Source organism: Carica papaya, chromosome 7, assembly GCF_054855325.1.
Source record: "Carica papaya isolate Zhongbai chromosome 7, ASM5485532v1, whole genome shotgun sequence".
In the NCBI taxonomy this organism is placed as follows: Eukaryota; Viridiplantae; Streptophyta; class Magnoliopsida; order Brassicales; family Caricaceae; genus Carica; species Carica papaya.
In genome coordinates, this window is record NC_142315.1 from 22,524,343 (window position 1) to 22,539,442 (window position 15,100).

The window sequence follows — 15,100 nt, forward strand, 5'->3', positions numbered from 1 at the left end:
AAAATTGATTAAATTTTGTTAATTAAAAAAATTATTTAAAATAATAATTTTGATTAAATTTATATTGAATTATTTCAAATTCATAATTATTTTTTGCTAATTTAGTATAGAGTTTCTATTCTTATAATTAAATGAAATATTATTTTTTTTTAATAAATTTTACGATAATAAACAATAATTTTTTTAATTTATTCTGAAGATTGGATTAAATATTTGATATAAATGCAGTAAATTTTGGGGTGCCAATATTAATATTATTTTCACGTCACAAAAACATTTTTTTAACCTGAACCAGAATGCGGTGACACATTCTCACCATAGTTCAACGTAGATCTACCAAAGCTTGTTCCTCTAGCGCTAAGCTTCACAGTACTTTATTATTCTTTTTGCTATTTCACCTTCCTGTCCCGTAAAACGCCTGCGTTTCATCACCCAAACCCTCCCTTCTCCTTCTTCCTCCCGATTCCAGATTAAGATTTGTCCATGAACCCGAGTTTTGAATTGTAGCGTCGTCGAATTATTCCTCGTAGAAAGAAAGAAGTTCATATCGAGTTAATTGCAAGAATTCGTTTGCTATATTGTTTTACGAAGAGCGAGGGAGGAAGAAAATGCCAGTGAAACCGGGGCAATCGTCGTATCGCGATCGCACGCAAGAATTTTTTAGCATAGCGGAGAGGCTAAAGAAGTCCTTCTCATCGGCCGACAATGCGGCATCGAGTAGAATTAGTACTAGCCCCGCCAAACCTGAGGATCGGCGATCTGCCTTGGCGATTCAATCAGAGTTCAACAAGAGGGCATCGAAGATCGGGTATGGAATCCATCAGACGTCGCAGAAACTGGCAAAGCTAGCGAAATGTAAGTGGTTTGAATTTTGTCTTTGCAATTCCGACCCGTTTGGTGTATGTCAAGTTTTGTTACGTTAATTGGGCGATTTTGGGTTAATTATTTGAATTTGTTGCCTGTATTGATGAGGATGCAATAGAATTCACTAATATCTTGTGATAATCGATGGTGGATTTAGTTTCGGAATCCTCAGAGGAGAACTAGCTGGATCAGTTCATATATTATAAAGTCAAGGTGTGTGATGATGTCCATTTTTGCTGGAGTTCAGAGTTCACTAGTTGATGACATAAAAATTCGGAGCACTGTCTTTATGGCACGGTCTTGATGTGTCGGTACTGGACTTCCTTTTTTTTCTGGAATTCCTCCTGGTATAATTAGGTTGATAGTATGTCTGCACCAACTGTGAGGGGGCTGTGGTGGTAGTCAGTTTTATGTAGTTGATGAGATGGCAATAGTTTCTACTAAATTGGCATTAGCTTTAGATGTTTGGTAGAATGCTTCCTGCAATTCGCTGTGACCACATATATCTTTTCTGCCTTTGTAAACATTTAGAGGTTGAAAGAAAAATGAAGATTATAGGATTTTGGTCCTTAGTGCAAGACAATTAAATTACTGAATAGTAAAGTATAATTATGTTAGACAAATTTTATCTAGGGGATTTCATTTTGTTGCAACCTTGTAGTCTTGATTGGGTCTTATGGATTTAAATGAGCTAAATCCAATACTGTTTTTCAGTTGTCTTGATGCTATATTTATTTAAATTTTAAATAACAAAATCGCCTTGAAAGACTAACAAATATCAGGTTTTTTGCTGGCATTGCAAGAGTGGGAGCTCATTGCTTGGGATCAATTTGAGTCTTCACTGTTGTTTTGTGAAATGCATGCAAACTTCATTTATAAAGTGATGCTCAAAAATTGTTGAAGTATACTATCTTTTTTTTCTCTTATTTTGTCTGCAGAAACTAATAGAAACATATCTGAAGATATCACGTTAATGTAATACTTGTACTAATATTAACATTCATTATGCTGGTTGCCTTGAAATGATTTCGAAACTGTGTAGGCTATCATATTGATTGTAAGTTAAACTCTTTGCATGTAGTATCTCCTGATATAACTCATTTTTTAAGGTAAATGACTGGATTTACTGCCAGGTTGCCTTGGTTGCTTTATGTCATCTTTTCTATTTTAATCTTCTGCTTGCATGGTTTAAGGTAAGCCTTTTGGGTTGAATAATTGTTACATCTAGACATCTCTTTCTTATAAAAAAATTGTACTTCTAAAATTTGAGAAGATAAACATCTAATGAAAAAAATGTTGTTTCATTAATTCTCATTGTTGTTGATAATGCTTTATATAGAGTCCCTTTTTCTATTTGATTCACATTGAGATGCTTTCTTTTTCTGGTCTTGGAATATCTGTCTTTTATCTTTTAGCAATCTACTGCTCTGTTGGAGTATTTAGAACACAACTAAAATCACTAGACATGAGCGACCAGTGCCTTAAAAGAATGGTTCTGTAATAATTATCATAACAGGGATGAAATATACTTGTGATGTCCATAGAAATTCAAAAATCTGCTATTTGAAGCAAAAAATATAGAAAAATCATTATTTTTCTGCTGTGGTATCAGTGGCAAAGAGGACATCAGTGTTTGATGATCCCACTCAAGAGATTCAAGAGCTGACAGCAGTGATAAAGCAAGATATCACTGCACTTAATTCAGCTGTAGTAGATCTTCAACTTCTTTGCAATACTCAAAATGACAGCGGGAGTATCTCAAGTGACACCACATCCCATTCAACAACTGTTGTAGATAACCTAAAGAATCGCTTAATGAGTGCTACAAAGGAGTTCAAAGAAGTCCTCACCATGCGGACAGAGGTATCTTTGTGTTTTTGTTCCTTGATTGCAGCTTGGAAGGCCTTAAACCTTTCGCAAGCTTTGTTATTGTCATTTCAGTAATAATTAAATGCTTTGTATCTGGGGTGATGCAGAATTTGAAAGTTCATGAGAATAGAAGGCAGATATTTTCTTCCACTGCTTCAAAGGAATCTTCAAATCCTTTTGTTCGTCAGCGTCCTCTTGCAGCCAGATCAGCTGCTAGTGTATCTACACCTTCACCTCCTCCATGGGCTAATGGTTCTGCATCATCATCCCAGTTAATTCCAAGGTAAAACTTCAGTTTGTCTGATTGTCAGATTCAGTTACCACTAGGAAATGTCACAGTTTTCAAATTCATTTGGTGTGAATCTTCTTTCTCTGTTAAGTTTTAGACATCCCTCTTTCTGACATATGATAATTTAATGAATTCAGTTCCTAATTTTTTATGGTGAAAAATTTCTGGATATTGAGTTATGAATAAAATGAATGAGGTACCATTTTCTTTTTCTTTTGGTGGAATTTGGCCTGGTGTTGAGGCTGGTAGGAGATTTTCCAATTAGCCCCTTGTCCCTGATAAACTTTTCCTCCTTTTGCTTGATAGCAAACAAGGAGATACTGAAGCTCAACCACTGTTGCAGCAGCAGCGACAACAGCAGCAACAGATGGTGCCGCTACAAGACAGTTACATGCAGAGTCGAGCTGAAGCCCTTCATAATGTAGAATCAACCATTCATGAGTTAGGCAACATCTTCACACAACTCGCAACTATGGTTTCACAGCAAGGAGAAATTGCAATCAGGTTCGTCAATTGTTATCATTTCAATAATTGTACTTCATCTCATTGAATAGATCTTTTTCTAGATCTTATCAACGTAATCCTTTTTAAAAATGTTTCCTAATTGAACTTCAATTCCTATTGAGGCAGTTCTTCTTGGCCTGACATTTTGCATGTCATTTTCTGAGTCGAATTAAATATTAGATCAAACACTATGGATAAAAATTTATTCAAAATTTTGCTTATGTTAGAGGTATAACTTTTGCTCCTTTCTCGTGGCGAAGGGTATTCATATATGAAGATGCCACACCATTTTGAAGAATGAATAAGACAATATAGCAAAAGCTTTTGCTTTATTTTGCTGAAATGATAATGTGAAGAATGGTTGAATGTGTGTTTTATTTAATATTACAGCTGTAAATATACAAATTTTCTAGAATAGATAAGGAAAGAGACCATTAATTACATATAGTGTATTTTATCCTAATGCCCTTTAGCTTAATTGCATATTCTTTAACACTCTCCCCTAAGTCGGGTTAGATATTGTCTATCATCAACTTGCCTATGTTAGTCTAGAATGTTGGATTACTGAGGCCTTTAGTCAACATACTTACAAGCTGAGAGCTGGTTGGCACGTATAGGATACATATCGAGCCACTATCTAGCTTTTTTTTTTTTATGAAACACCTATCAATTTCAATATATTTTGGTTCTGTCATGTTGAAGTAAATTATAGGTAGTGTTTCTGATTGATTTACTGTCACAATATAGTCACATGGGACTGTCCCACGTGATTTTTAGATAATCTAAAATTCTATTTAGCCATAGCAATTCATATGCTGTTTGTACCATTGTCCGAAATTCAATTCTGCACTCAATCTTATAACTACATTTTGTTTCTTACTCCTCTAAGTAATCAAGTTATCCCCTAGGAATGTATAATAACCACTCATATGTCCACCATAGCTCTGCATAGTCTACATTTGTATAGTTTTATAAAGCAACTTGTCATTCTTTCTAAACATGATTTCTTTTCCAGATAACCCTTTTAGGTAATACAACACTCTGTATGCTACCTATAAGTATACTTTTTTAAAGTTATGCATGAATTAACTTATAACACTTGTTGCATAAATAATGTTAGGTCTTGTATGTGACAGGTGTATCAGTTTCTCAACTAATTTTTGATACGTCTATCTACTTGTGTATCCTCTTCTGCCAGTCTTAGTCTATGATTGAGATAGATAGAAGCACTAGCTGACTTACATGCTAGTTTGTCCATATCTATTAACAGCCATAAATACAGTTCTGGTGAGAGATGAAAATCCTTGATTTTGGGCCAACAACTTCTATTCCTAGAAAGTACTTCAATTTAGCTCCTTTTATTTCAAATTCTCTAGCTAAATATTGCTTGAGTATTAATTTTTCGTTTCATCATCCTCTATTACAATAATGTCACATAAACTAGGATAGTAGTAACTCTTCTTGTCTCATAATGCTTAATAAGCAGTGTGTGATGTCTTTAAGCTTACTTACATCCCAAGCTTGTCATCACACTTGCAGATCTATCAAATCATGCTGTAGGTGATTACTTTAGTCCATAGAGTGCATCCAATTTACCAAACTTTGTGTGGTCCTGTCCCTCCGTTAAATGCTGATGGAATCTCCATATAGATTTCTTTTTGCAGATGTCCATGTAGGACTAGATCCTTCATCTTGAATTGTTGCACTTGGCAATCAAAATGAGTAGTTAAGGATAAAAAATTCGCGTCGTATTTATCTTAATTATTGGTGCAAATGTCTCTTGATAATGTATCTCATAAATCTAGATATTTCTTTTTGCCACCAGTTTTATGATTGTTTTATATGCTTTGTATTTTATTGTGAATATTCACTTGTTAATCCACAGACTTCTTCTATTTAGGAAAATCCATCAATTGTCATGTTTGGTTTTTCTTTAGTGCATGTATTTCAATATTTACGACATTTTTTTATTTCTCACAAGACAGTGTCTCAGAGACAATGTTAATGATAAACTCGATATTTAAACTTGTGAGGAAATATTTAAGGAACTATGAAAACTTATTAGATGATATAAGCTGTAAATAGAATAAAATGGATGTTAAATGCATGCCCTGGTTCTTTTATGTACTACATTGGGTATTATCATTATCAGACTTTATAAGGTCTTCAAGGTTTATCTCAACCTCAAAATTCATGTCTTGACTCTGCTTGGGTTCACAACTCAGATTCTTTCTCCTTGTATACATCTGTGAATGTGAGATCAATTATAGTTTTTTAAGTGGGTGGGTTCTTTGATGATTTCTATGGGTGTTCTTATGGTGGTGGTTGGGTATGTGGCGACGATGGTAGCATAAAGAACTCAGTATCCTTATTTTCCAACATATATTCTCATTTAAGATAAGGTTGAGAAAAATATGACTTTTGTTTAATAAAGGTGACATCCACTTAGAATTTTGGATAAGTGGATAGTAACATATATACCTATTTTTAAAAAAAAAAATTTCCTACAAATACACATTTTAAAGCTCTATGATTAAGTTTCCTTTGTTGATGTGAATGAACATGAATATAGGTAACACGCCTAAATATTCATAGGACCAAACTGTTTGTGACTATTATTTCTAAATAGAATTTGGAAATGGTTTATAGAGGACTTTTTTTGAGTACTAGTGCATTCGAGGGTAAGTGTTTAATACTAACATGGCAGCAAGGATGGTTTCACCACAATCTTGTTTTTGGGTGTAGTTCTAGAATAGAAAGGCTCTAGTGGTCGTAAGAAGGTTACCATTCTTATGTTCCACCACTCCGTTTTATGGTGGAGTGTGGATGCATGATGATTAATGAATAATCCCTTCTTGGTGGAAAAATGAGTAGATTGTGTAGTTAAAAAAGTCTTTTGCGTTATTAGTGCGTAATCATTTTATGTGGGTTCTAAATTGGGTTTTTATCATTTTGCAAAACTAAGTTATTATGTGGCTAATATCTTATTTGGATTTGATTAAGAAAAGTCATGTAAGGATAATGCAATCATCAATAAAAAACACAAATTATCGAGCAGCATAAATGTTAAAAATGTGGAATGGCCGCTAAACATTACTATGGATTAAAGAGAATAGAAACATCTTTCGTTTATCGCTAATAGAAGATTTTACACGCAATGTTTGCTTAACAAGCATATATCGCGATATAAATTCCCGTTATCAAAAGTTTTAAATGATAGAGGAAGCATAACCTTTAAAGTGGAAAAGGATAGATGACCAAGTCTCTTGTGGTAGCACCAAATCTTGTGGTTAGGATTGATGGAAATAACGGAGAGAGATCCACTAGAAGTGTCCAAGTAGTATAATTCATTTCTATCCTTGATACGCACAATCATCTTCCCTAAGTTCTAATCCTGAAAATCTCAATGAAAATAAAACAGTGGAAATTTGCAGTATAAATTTTGTGATAATTTGGTGACATCAGGTGTATACATAGTTTAGAAACATGCAACCCATTTTCAAGAATCAGAGTAGAACTCAGCTTGATCTTGCCCATCCTAACAATAGTGTTTAAAGAACCATCTGCCATGATAATTTTCCTACTACTGGGGCATGACACATAATTGTGAAAATACTTATAAATATTGATCATATGATCGGTAATCCTTGAGTCCATTATCCATGAATTTTCAAATAGTCTATCCAATGCATGAAAATTGTTTGAGAAAGAAAGCATACCTAATTTTTCATCAGAGTTGTATATGTGGGTTTCTCCAAGTTTTCTAATATGCTTTCAAATTGTTATATTTCAGCTGTAAATTCATTTAGATCAGTAGTTTTCTCTTCCTCCTCCTGCTGGACCGCACGGGCCTGTCTGTGGGACTTTTGTGGAGTCTTCTTGTAACTCCAATTCTTGCTTGAGGTATTGGGCTTACTATAGAGTTTCCAATATTTATCTTTGGTGTGTCTAAGCTTCTTGTAAAAAGTACATCAAAGATTGTCCATGTTTTCAGCAATTAGACATGAAATTTCTTACTTGACTTAGTTCTTTTCCCTATTGGCTTGGATTAGGGCATTTGGAAATTAGTGTTGAGCTATCACTGGATCGAGATTCAAACATGATCCTTCTCTTGCTCTCTTCTGCTGATACAATATCAACCACTTCATCAGTGATGATATTTCGTTTTTGCGTAAGATTTTGACTCTTACTTGACCAAAATCCTGGTTGAGTCCCGCTAGAAACTGATTGCCCTGAGTTTTATTTTACAAACTGTTTGAAGCGGGTTGCATCCTTGCTGCAGCCCATTGTAAAACTCCAGTACTGATCCAATTCCAGTCAACAACCTTTCAACATGTTAAAATATTCAATGACTGACCTGTCTTCTTGTTTCGTAGACCATTTCTTGACTTTCAAGTCATAAATTTGAATTACATCTTTGACTTTAGAATAGATTTCTCTGATTGCTTCTCACACTTCTTTGGCTGTGTACAGAACATAACTATTTTACTTATTTCTGGTGACATAGAGTTCCAGAGTCACACCATGATTATTGAGTCTTCCTCATCCCATGTGTCAAAAGTGGAGTCCCCTGGTTTTGGTCCAGTGCCTGAGAGGTGGTTAAGCTTTCATTTTCCCTTGAAAGTGATCCTAATTTTACTGCGACCAGCTGAAGTGATTGTTGCTGGTCAAGCGATAAGTAGGCTAGATTGGCTACAGTTTGATATTGTTTTGGTTAGGGTTTTCCATGTGGGAATTTGTTAATGTACTTCTGGATGTAACCTCCGGCATATTTTAAGAGTCGTGGGGCAATTAAGACCAAATAAAAGGTCACAGGAAGGATGTTACTACTAGATAATGCCATTGTGTATCCTAGGCAGAATCACCACTTGGAGCGGCTGAGTAGAATAGAACTTGGATAGAAATGCATAAGGCAGAATGGGCCATGGCTCGGTCTTGCATGTGGGTAGCGGTGTGCGACCAAGGAGGCTGGCGTGCAGCAGAAGAAGCTAGGGCAAGGCTGTGGCAGGGTAGCCATATAAGGGCTACGCAAGTACAGGTGTGCGGTTCTGGCAGCTTAGCGGTTGAGCAGTTCCTTCTGGTTGCTTCTGGCCGTGAGATTCTGGTGGTTAGGGGTGGGTATGAAGGTGGGCTTGTAGTGGAGATGGTCAGTCTGTGTGACTTGCAATAGGCTGGGGGCAGACGCACGACAGGAGACAGGTGCGGCTGGACTGCACGACTGTAGGTGCAACTGGATATAGAGATAGTAATGATCTTTATCTATTTCATTGCCAGTTAACTTAGAAGTAGGAATTGAATTTTCACTCCCCAGAATTTAAGGTGAGCATGGGAATCTCAAAACATGTAAAATTATGTTGTAATGATAAATATAACTGATACAGAAAGTGTAGGTATGGCTCAGAATTGGATGGGAAGTTAGCCAAATGGATTACAAGTAAATTTTCATGATAATGATAGAGATTTATTTGATCTACGCTTCAAAACTCAGCGAAACAAATATTTGCTTTTGTTGACAGGATTGATGAGAACATGGATGAGTCACTCGCAAATGTTGAGGGTGCACAGACCCAACTGGTGAGATACCTTAACAGCATTTCATCCAACAGATGGTTGATGATTAAGATATTCTTGGTTCTGATTGTATTTCTCATGATTTTCTTATTTTTTGTGGCATAATAACAATGTAAACAAAATAGAGAGGAATAGAGAAGAAAACAAAAGGGAAGCATTTTGTCCTCTTTATTTGGTTTCTACAACAAGTTTATTCTTTACTACGAGTATAAAATTTAGAGGTGCTCTTCTTGGGACAAAATTGTAGGGACGGTATGTATTGTGTATTCATATGAAAATCCAATGGAAAGTGTTATGAAAAATTTTTGACTTTGATGTATAATAAAAATATCTTTCATTTATGGAAATTCTCTCTTGTTTTATATCAAAATTTTTGAAGCATATGTGATTATTGGGATGTTTAATCTCAAAAAGTTCATGGGGTTTTAATATTACTTGTGTGTGAAAATTAGAATGTTTTGAATTCAAGGAGTTTTCTGAATTTGAATCCGATTTCAAAAGGTAAAAATAAAAAGTTAATGTTTCTTTAAAAAAATATTACATTTTCTTTTTGTGTTTGACTCATACAATCAACCACTTCAGATATATGTTTAGGTGGTCCTGTGAAAAGTAATTGGAAATAATATTGGATCAGGAGTCTCATTCCACATTTCAAAAGTTTTTTTAATAGAAAATGGAAATCTATTGAACCTCACTGTATGTGCATGTATATAAACTATCATTTGGACTGGGTTAGTTATAATAGCGTTATATTTCAATTACATTTTAGATTTTTTACTTTTAAAAAAAAAAAATTATAAAAACTCCTTCTGTCTGACTCATTTATATTTTAGATTTTAGGATTATATTAACAAACTTAATAAAACAATTACGTTTGCTTAATTATATAGATTATAGTAATAAACAAAAATTAGATGTATGCAGGATTTATTCTTAAATTGTTTTTTTTTTTTTTTAAATTTAGAATCTTATTTAAGTTTAATAAAAATTATATGTAGCTTTTAAATCATTTTTGTCCCTAAATAAATAGAAAGATCTTTTGCTATTTGTAAAGAAAATATATATATATATAGCATTTTAAAATAATTTTAGATATTTTTTAACTAAATTTATCACATTGTTAGTATCTAAAAAACAACACTAACATTACAGAAAATAAACTTACCTTATAAACTTTTATTTATTTCAAAAGAAAAATACAATAAAATATTTAAAATAATCATATTGTTAAAATGGTTTCACCAGACGGTTAACACTTGCACAAGGTTCCAAAGCTGTCCCTACCAGAGAAAAGAAAAATTCCGTATAATAATAATTAGTGGAAATTTTGAATTTGAATCTGAGTAACGGCCGAATCCCCCTTCTCCTCCTTTTTTCTTTACTCCTACGCACCACAACACCCAACGCACTCTCCTCTCTCTCCCTCTCTCTCTCTCTCACTCACTCAGTCACACTCGCGCACGCAGAGACAATGGCCTCGCTCAATCCGGGAATCTTGCTCAAGCTGTTGCAATCCATGAACTCCAGCACCCGCGTCACCGGAGAACACCGCTCTGCCCTCCTGCAAGTTATTGGCATAGTCCCGGCACTGGCCGGCTCCGATCTCTGGCCGAATCATGGGTTCTATGTCCAGCTTTCCGATTCCCTCAACTCCACCTACGTCTCCCTCTCCGAACGTGACATCGATCTCATCCTCACCAATAGGCTGCAGCTCGGTCAGTTTGTCTACGTCGACCGTTTCGAACTTGACTCCCCGGTACCCCGCGTTTCCGGCATTCGCCCCATCGCCGGCCGTCACTCTTTTGTCGGCTCCCCAGATCCTCTCATTGCCCGCATCTCGGCCTCTTCCAGGGACTTCGTTATTCAACCCGTCTCTGACTCTGAGTACTCTGTCGATCCAATAGCCGTTTACTTGTCCAACAACAAAGCTCCTGACAACATTCTTCCTCGAAGCGATAACAAGGATACTAAAATTGACAAGCCGAAGACTAGGCAGGCTCTTGCCCCTAGAGATAACTTGATGGTTGCCGATTCGAATTCGAATGACGATGTCAAAGTTTTGGGTAAGGACAAACTCCCGCAGAGGTTTTCGTCTCCGGCTACCTCCAAGAGGCCTGTTTCGACCGGTAGGAAGATTGCAGCCGCTGTGGTGGAGAGGGATCCGTCTCCCGCCACGAAGGGGAAGAGATCAGCATCCCCTGTTCCGTCAAAATGTGTGGTACCAAGTCTGGTTGCTGCAAAAGAAGAGAACAGGAGGGTTTCGAAGGAGCCAGCTATCATCGTTCCGTCGAGGTATAGACAGCCTTCACCCAACGCTAGGAAACAGGCCTCGCCTATTGCGAGAAGGGCTTCGCTTTCTCCTGGGAGGAGATTATCTGGGGGTGTTAAAGTGTCTCCCGTTGTGGGTGATTCTGCAACTAAGAAGAAGATGGCCACCATAGCCGCCGGCATTTCCAAGGTCTCGGAGGCGCTCGTCGGATCCGCAAAGAGTAACAGGAAGAGTTGGGATGAGCCACCGGCTATGCCGGCTCCTGAGGAGCAGAGGGAGAAGATTGTTAGTAAGAACAAACCAGATCTGCAAGCAATTTTGCGGACTCAGGTAATGCACTTCTTAGAATTTTCAACATTTTATACGATGTTGCTTCTTTTTGTTTCTTAATTTTATTTCATATATGAAATACACTTGACTATGGTTCTGTTGAAGTTTTAAACCGAAATTGTCAGAACACAAAGTAGTGCGCCTTCCTTGTTAAGAACTAATCAATTCATTAATCTTCTTCAATCATGTAATGTGATTAACACTTAAATTTGTAATTTGTTGAAACCAAAACTCTGAAAATTTAAATACGTATAATCTATTGGTTTGGATTTTATCCGGATTGTACCACATTAGAGTAAAAATAACATATCTGAAGCTTTCATATATCTGAAACTTTGTTAACATCATGTCAATTCTGTTATTTCACGGCATATTAGACAAAGATCTATTGTTCGATTGGCTGCTGCATTTCTATGAAACTTAAATCTGCACAGGGTATTGCAGGCTTTAACCCACAGCCAAAAAAGTAATTAACGCTTTTCTTCTAACGGTTTTGTTTATAACGTATTTTCTTTCCGATATACGCTGATGTATTGTTTTTATCGGTTTTGTTTAATTATTCAATAGAAACAATAGCCTCCTGTTGCAGAGAACAATTTGAACCTATGCTCTGTTTAGTTTCAGGACTAATGCTTTGTGTTTTATAGGCTGCCATTTCAAGGCGTCTAAGTGATGCGGGCAGCCGTAAAAATCACTCTGACGATTCTTCAGCCGGAGACAAAACAAAACCCAGTTCACCAGAAAGTCATTCTGTTCAAGAGACTCCCGCCTTTGAAGCTCTAGGAATAACAGTTCATGAAAAGAAATGGACTGACGGCAGTGTGCCATGGCAGACTATCTCTCCTGACCTTGCAAGGCTTGGGAAGGTATGAAGGAAAGTTGGTATTTATAATATGATATGAAAGCGTTGAACTTTCCTTCTTCAAAAGACTATATATGTAGTTGGTCAATGGCTTTTGAAAGTTGGGCACTTCTAACATGCATCGAAGGCAGTTGCCTTCAAAATTTTCTGGCCTTAGATGAACTGAAAATAGATCAAATCCCTCGAAACTGGAGTAATTCTCTTAGAATCACCTTAAGACAGTTAAGCGAAATGATACAGTAGATATCAGTTAGTAAGACTGAGTTGTACGTGCTTCTATTCATGGGTGGTTGATGTGTTCCTAGCCCTGGATTGGTTATAGGACTTGAAACAGAATTTTTTTTTAAAAAAAAAAAGGAAGTTGCAGAATGCTTCCGCAACTTTCTCCATTTATGATCTATTTTGCTCAGAAAAGTTTGTGCTTCTTAAGAGAGAATTCAACGATTTTGTTGAGTAAAAGAGTAAGATTTTTATTAAAATTATGCCTACCATTTTATTTTATTTTTTCCAGAACTGGCTATAAATAAGTGCATTCTAGGCAAAGATACTAGGATGAAACTACCCCTAACGAGTAGGTGACTTCCTACGACTGAATTAACCAACTCCCGCATCTTAAGAAAAATCGATTAAATTTTTATACCAAAAGGCTGACTTATGGTTACCGATGCTAACGTTGGATTGAATTCAGGAGGCTACGCAAAGGAGAGTTCTGGCTTCGAGGGCTGCAGCTGAAGCATTAGAAGAGGCAAATGCAACTGAATCTATCATAAGGAGTTTAAGGTATCATAAGGAGTTTAAGGAGTCTATCAAATTATATGTTGTGGTTATTCTGTTTATCAAGCTACCGTCACATGACAGACAAATGAAGCATAATTTAAAACTTCGTATGTAATATGACATGCATTTTGAAATATAATATGCATCCTAATGGCCAAAATAAGAGTATAACTTTGAGATTCATTATCTATTTCAGCAAATTCTCAGAGCTTTCTTCCATGTCCAAGGCTCAGAACCCATTACCCACCATCAACCAGTTTTTATCAATCTATGATGATGTTGTGACATATACTACAGTCTCTGAGTCTATTGCAACTAGCCATTGTTCTCATTCTCGTGATAATATCCCCCTAGAGCAATCAAACTCAGCTTCTCTTTGGGTTGAAGCTGCACTGGCCACAGATCTTGGTATAGTATCTCTTCTGACAACCCAGAAAAATGAGCCTCCAACAACATTGCAGAAAAGCTTCTCAAAACGACAGTCCATTAATGCAAATTCTAAAACCCAAATCAAGGCAAATTCAGTATCAGTATCATCCGTAGATCCCGTATTAGGGACATGGACAAAGGGTCATGGCATGAAGGAGACCGCTGAGCTTGGAAAAATATTGAAGTCTGATATGCAGATGTGGTTTGTAAAGTTTGTGGAGGAATCCTTAGATGCAGGTTTCCGGGCACTAGGGGAACGTAGTACTAATGGAGATAAAACAGTGTTGCCTATGGACTGTGGCTCTGTTGCAGCAGTTTTGTCACAGCTGAAAAGGGTCAATGAGTGGTTGGACCGTGTAGGAGTTGCAAGCAGCAGAGATGAACCATTGACAGAAAAGATTGAGTCATTAAAGAAGAAGATTTTTGGCTTTGTTATTCACCATGTGGGTACCACTTTTGATAATTCTGCAACACTTGCTTCATCTTGATTCCTGTAAGTCAGTCTTTTTTTTATTTTTTTGGGTGGAAGAAAGTTACCATCTTGGTGCTGTAAGTTACTCCTCTTTGCTGCTTTTCAGAAGATGGGTGAATCTATTGGAATTGAAGTATTGATAGTAATATATGGTGGAAGATAATTAACTTCTTGGTGCTGAAGTTACTTTCCTCTTTGTTGCTATTGGAATTGAAGTGTTGATAATAATCCCTTTATTATCTATTGGAATTGAAGTATTGATAGTAATATATGGTGGAAGATAATTAGCTTCTTGGTGCTGAAGTTACTTTCCTCTTTGTTGCTATTGGAATTGAAGTGTTGATAATAAACCCTTTAAGGGTGATTATCTTGTAAAGAAGAAAAGGCTTTAATGTGATTTAAGAATGCATGCGTGTTGATGTCATTACAGAAATGACATTACCTTTTCCAGTGCCAGAATGAATTCATTGGTTTTCTTTTCTTACCAGGAGCTTTTTGGGTGGCACTGCCACTAATTGGCTTATATATCTATACGTACAGCATCAATTCTATTCAACCCTTGTATGCATTATCTTTTCTTTTTTTACAATTAATGCAACTGAGATTCGAATCAACATTTCAATACGGCAAATATATAGTCAACTATATATATAGTTGTTTCTTGCGTTAGAGACACAGAAATATATTGCACAGGTTATGATTATTTTGTATTAGATAAACTCACTGTAACTTTTTTGTGAGTAGAATATCTTTAACAGTTTGCTTCGACGAATGTTTATAAAAATGATAAGAAATAATCAAAACCTAAGTAGCTGAGGAGTTAAATGTAAAAAATTAGGTCAGTCAGTAAATTTATGAAAATAT

At 36.0% G+C, this 15,100-nt stretch overlaps 2 protein-coding genes across 3 annotated transcripts; both read left to right on the plus strand.

Moving 5' to 3' along the window:
- Window positions 1-291: 291 nt before the first annotated feature.
- Window positions 292-9,444, plus strand: SYP32 (syntaxin of plants 32). 2 transcript variants are annotated; one of them, XR_002540448.2, is made up of 6 exons: window positions 292-855; window positions 2,477-2,727; window positions 2,841-3,016; window positions 3,329-3,526; window positions 7,320-7,429; window positions 9,043-9,268. XR_002540448.2 is itself a non-coding variant. In XM_022047484.2 (5 exons), exons 1-5 carry the CDS (start codon window positions 609-611, stop codon window positions 9,200-9,202), a joined length of 1,032 nt encoding a protein of 343 aa, XP_021903176.1. In that variant the 5' UTR covers window positions 294-608; the 3' UTR covers window positions 9,203-9,444. The 2 variants fall into 2 exon arrangements, 1 of the variants encoding a protein (XP_021903176.1); XM_022047484.2 differs by lacking the exon at window positions 7,320-7,429 and having other exon boundaries at window positions 294-855; window positions 9,043-9,444.
- A 1,021-nt stretch (window positions 9,445-10,465) lies between these two features.
- Window positions 10,466-14,539, plus strand: LOC110818518 (serine/arginine repetitive matrix protein, putative (DUF936)). The gene is made up of 4 exons (XM_022047425.2): window positions 10,466-11,696; window positions 12,344-12,562; window positions 13,247-13,338; window positions 13,532-14,539. The coding sequence occupies exons 1-4, from the start codon at window positions 10,569-10,571 to the stop codon at window positions 14,250-14,252; spliced, it is 2,160 nt and encodes a 719-aa protein (XP_021903117.1). The 5' UTR covers window positions 10,466-10,568; the 3' UTR covers window positions 14,253-14,539.
- The last annotated feature ends 561 nt before the right edge of the window (window positions 14,540-15,100 follow it).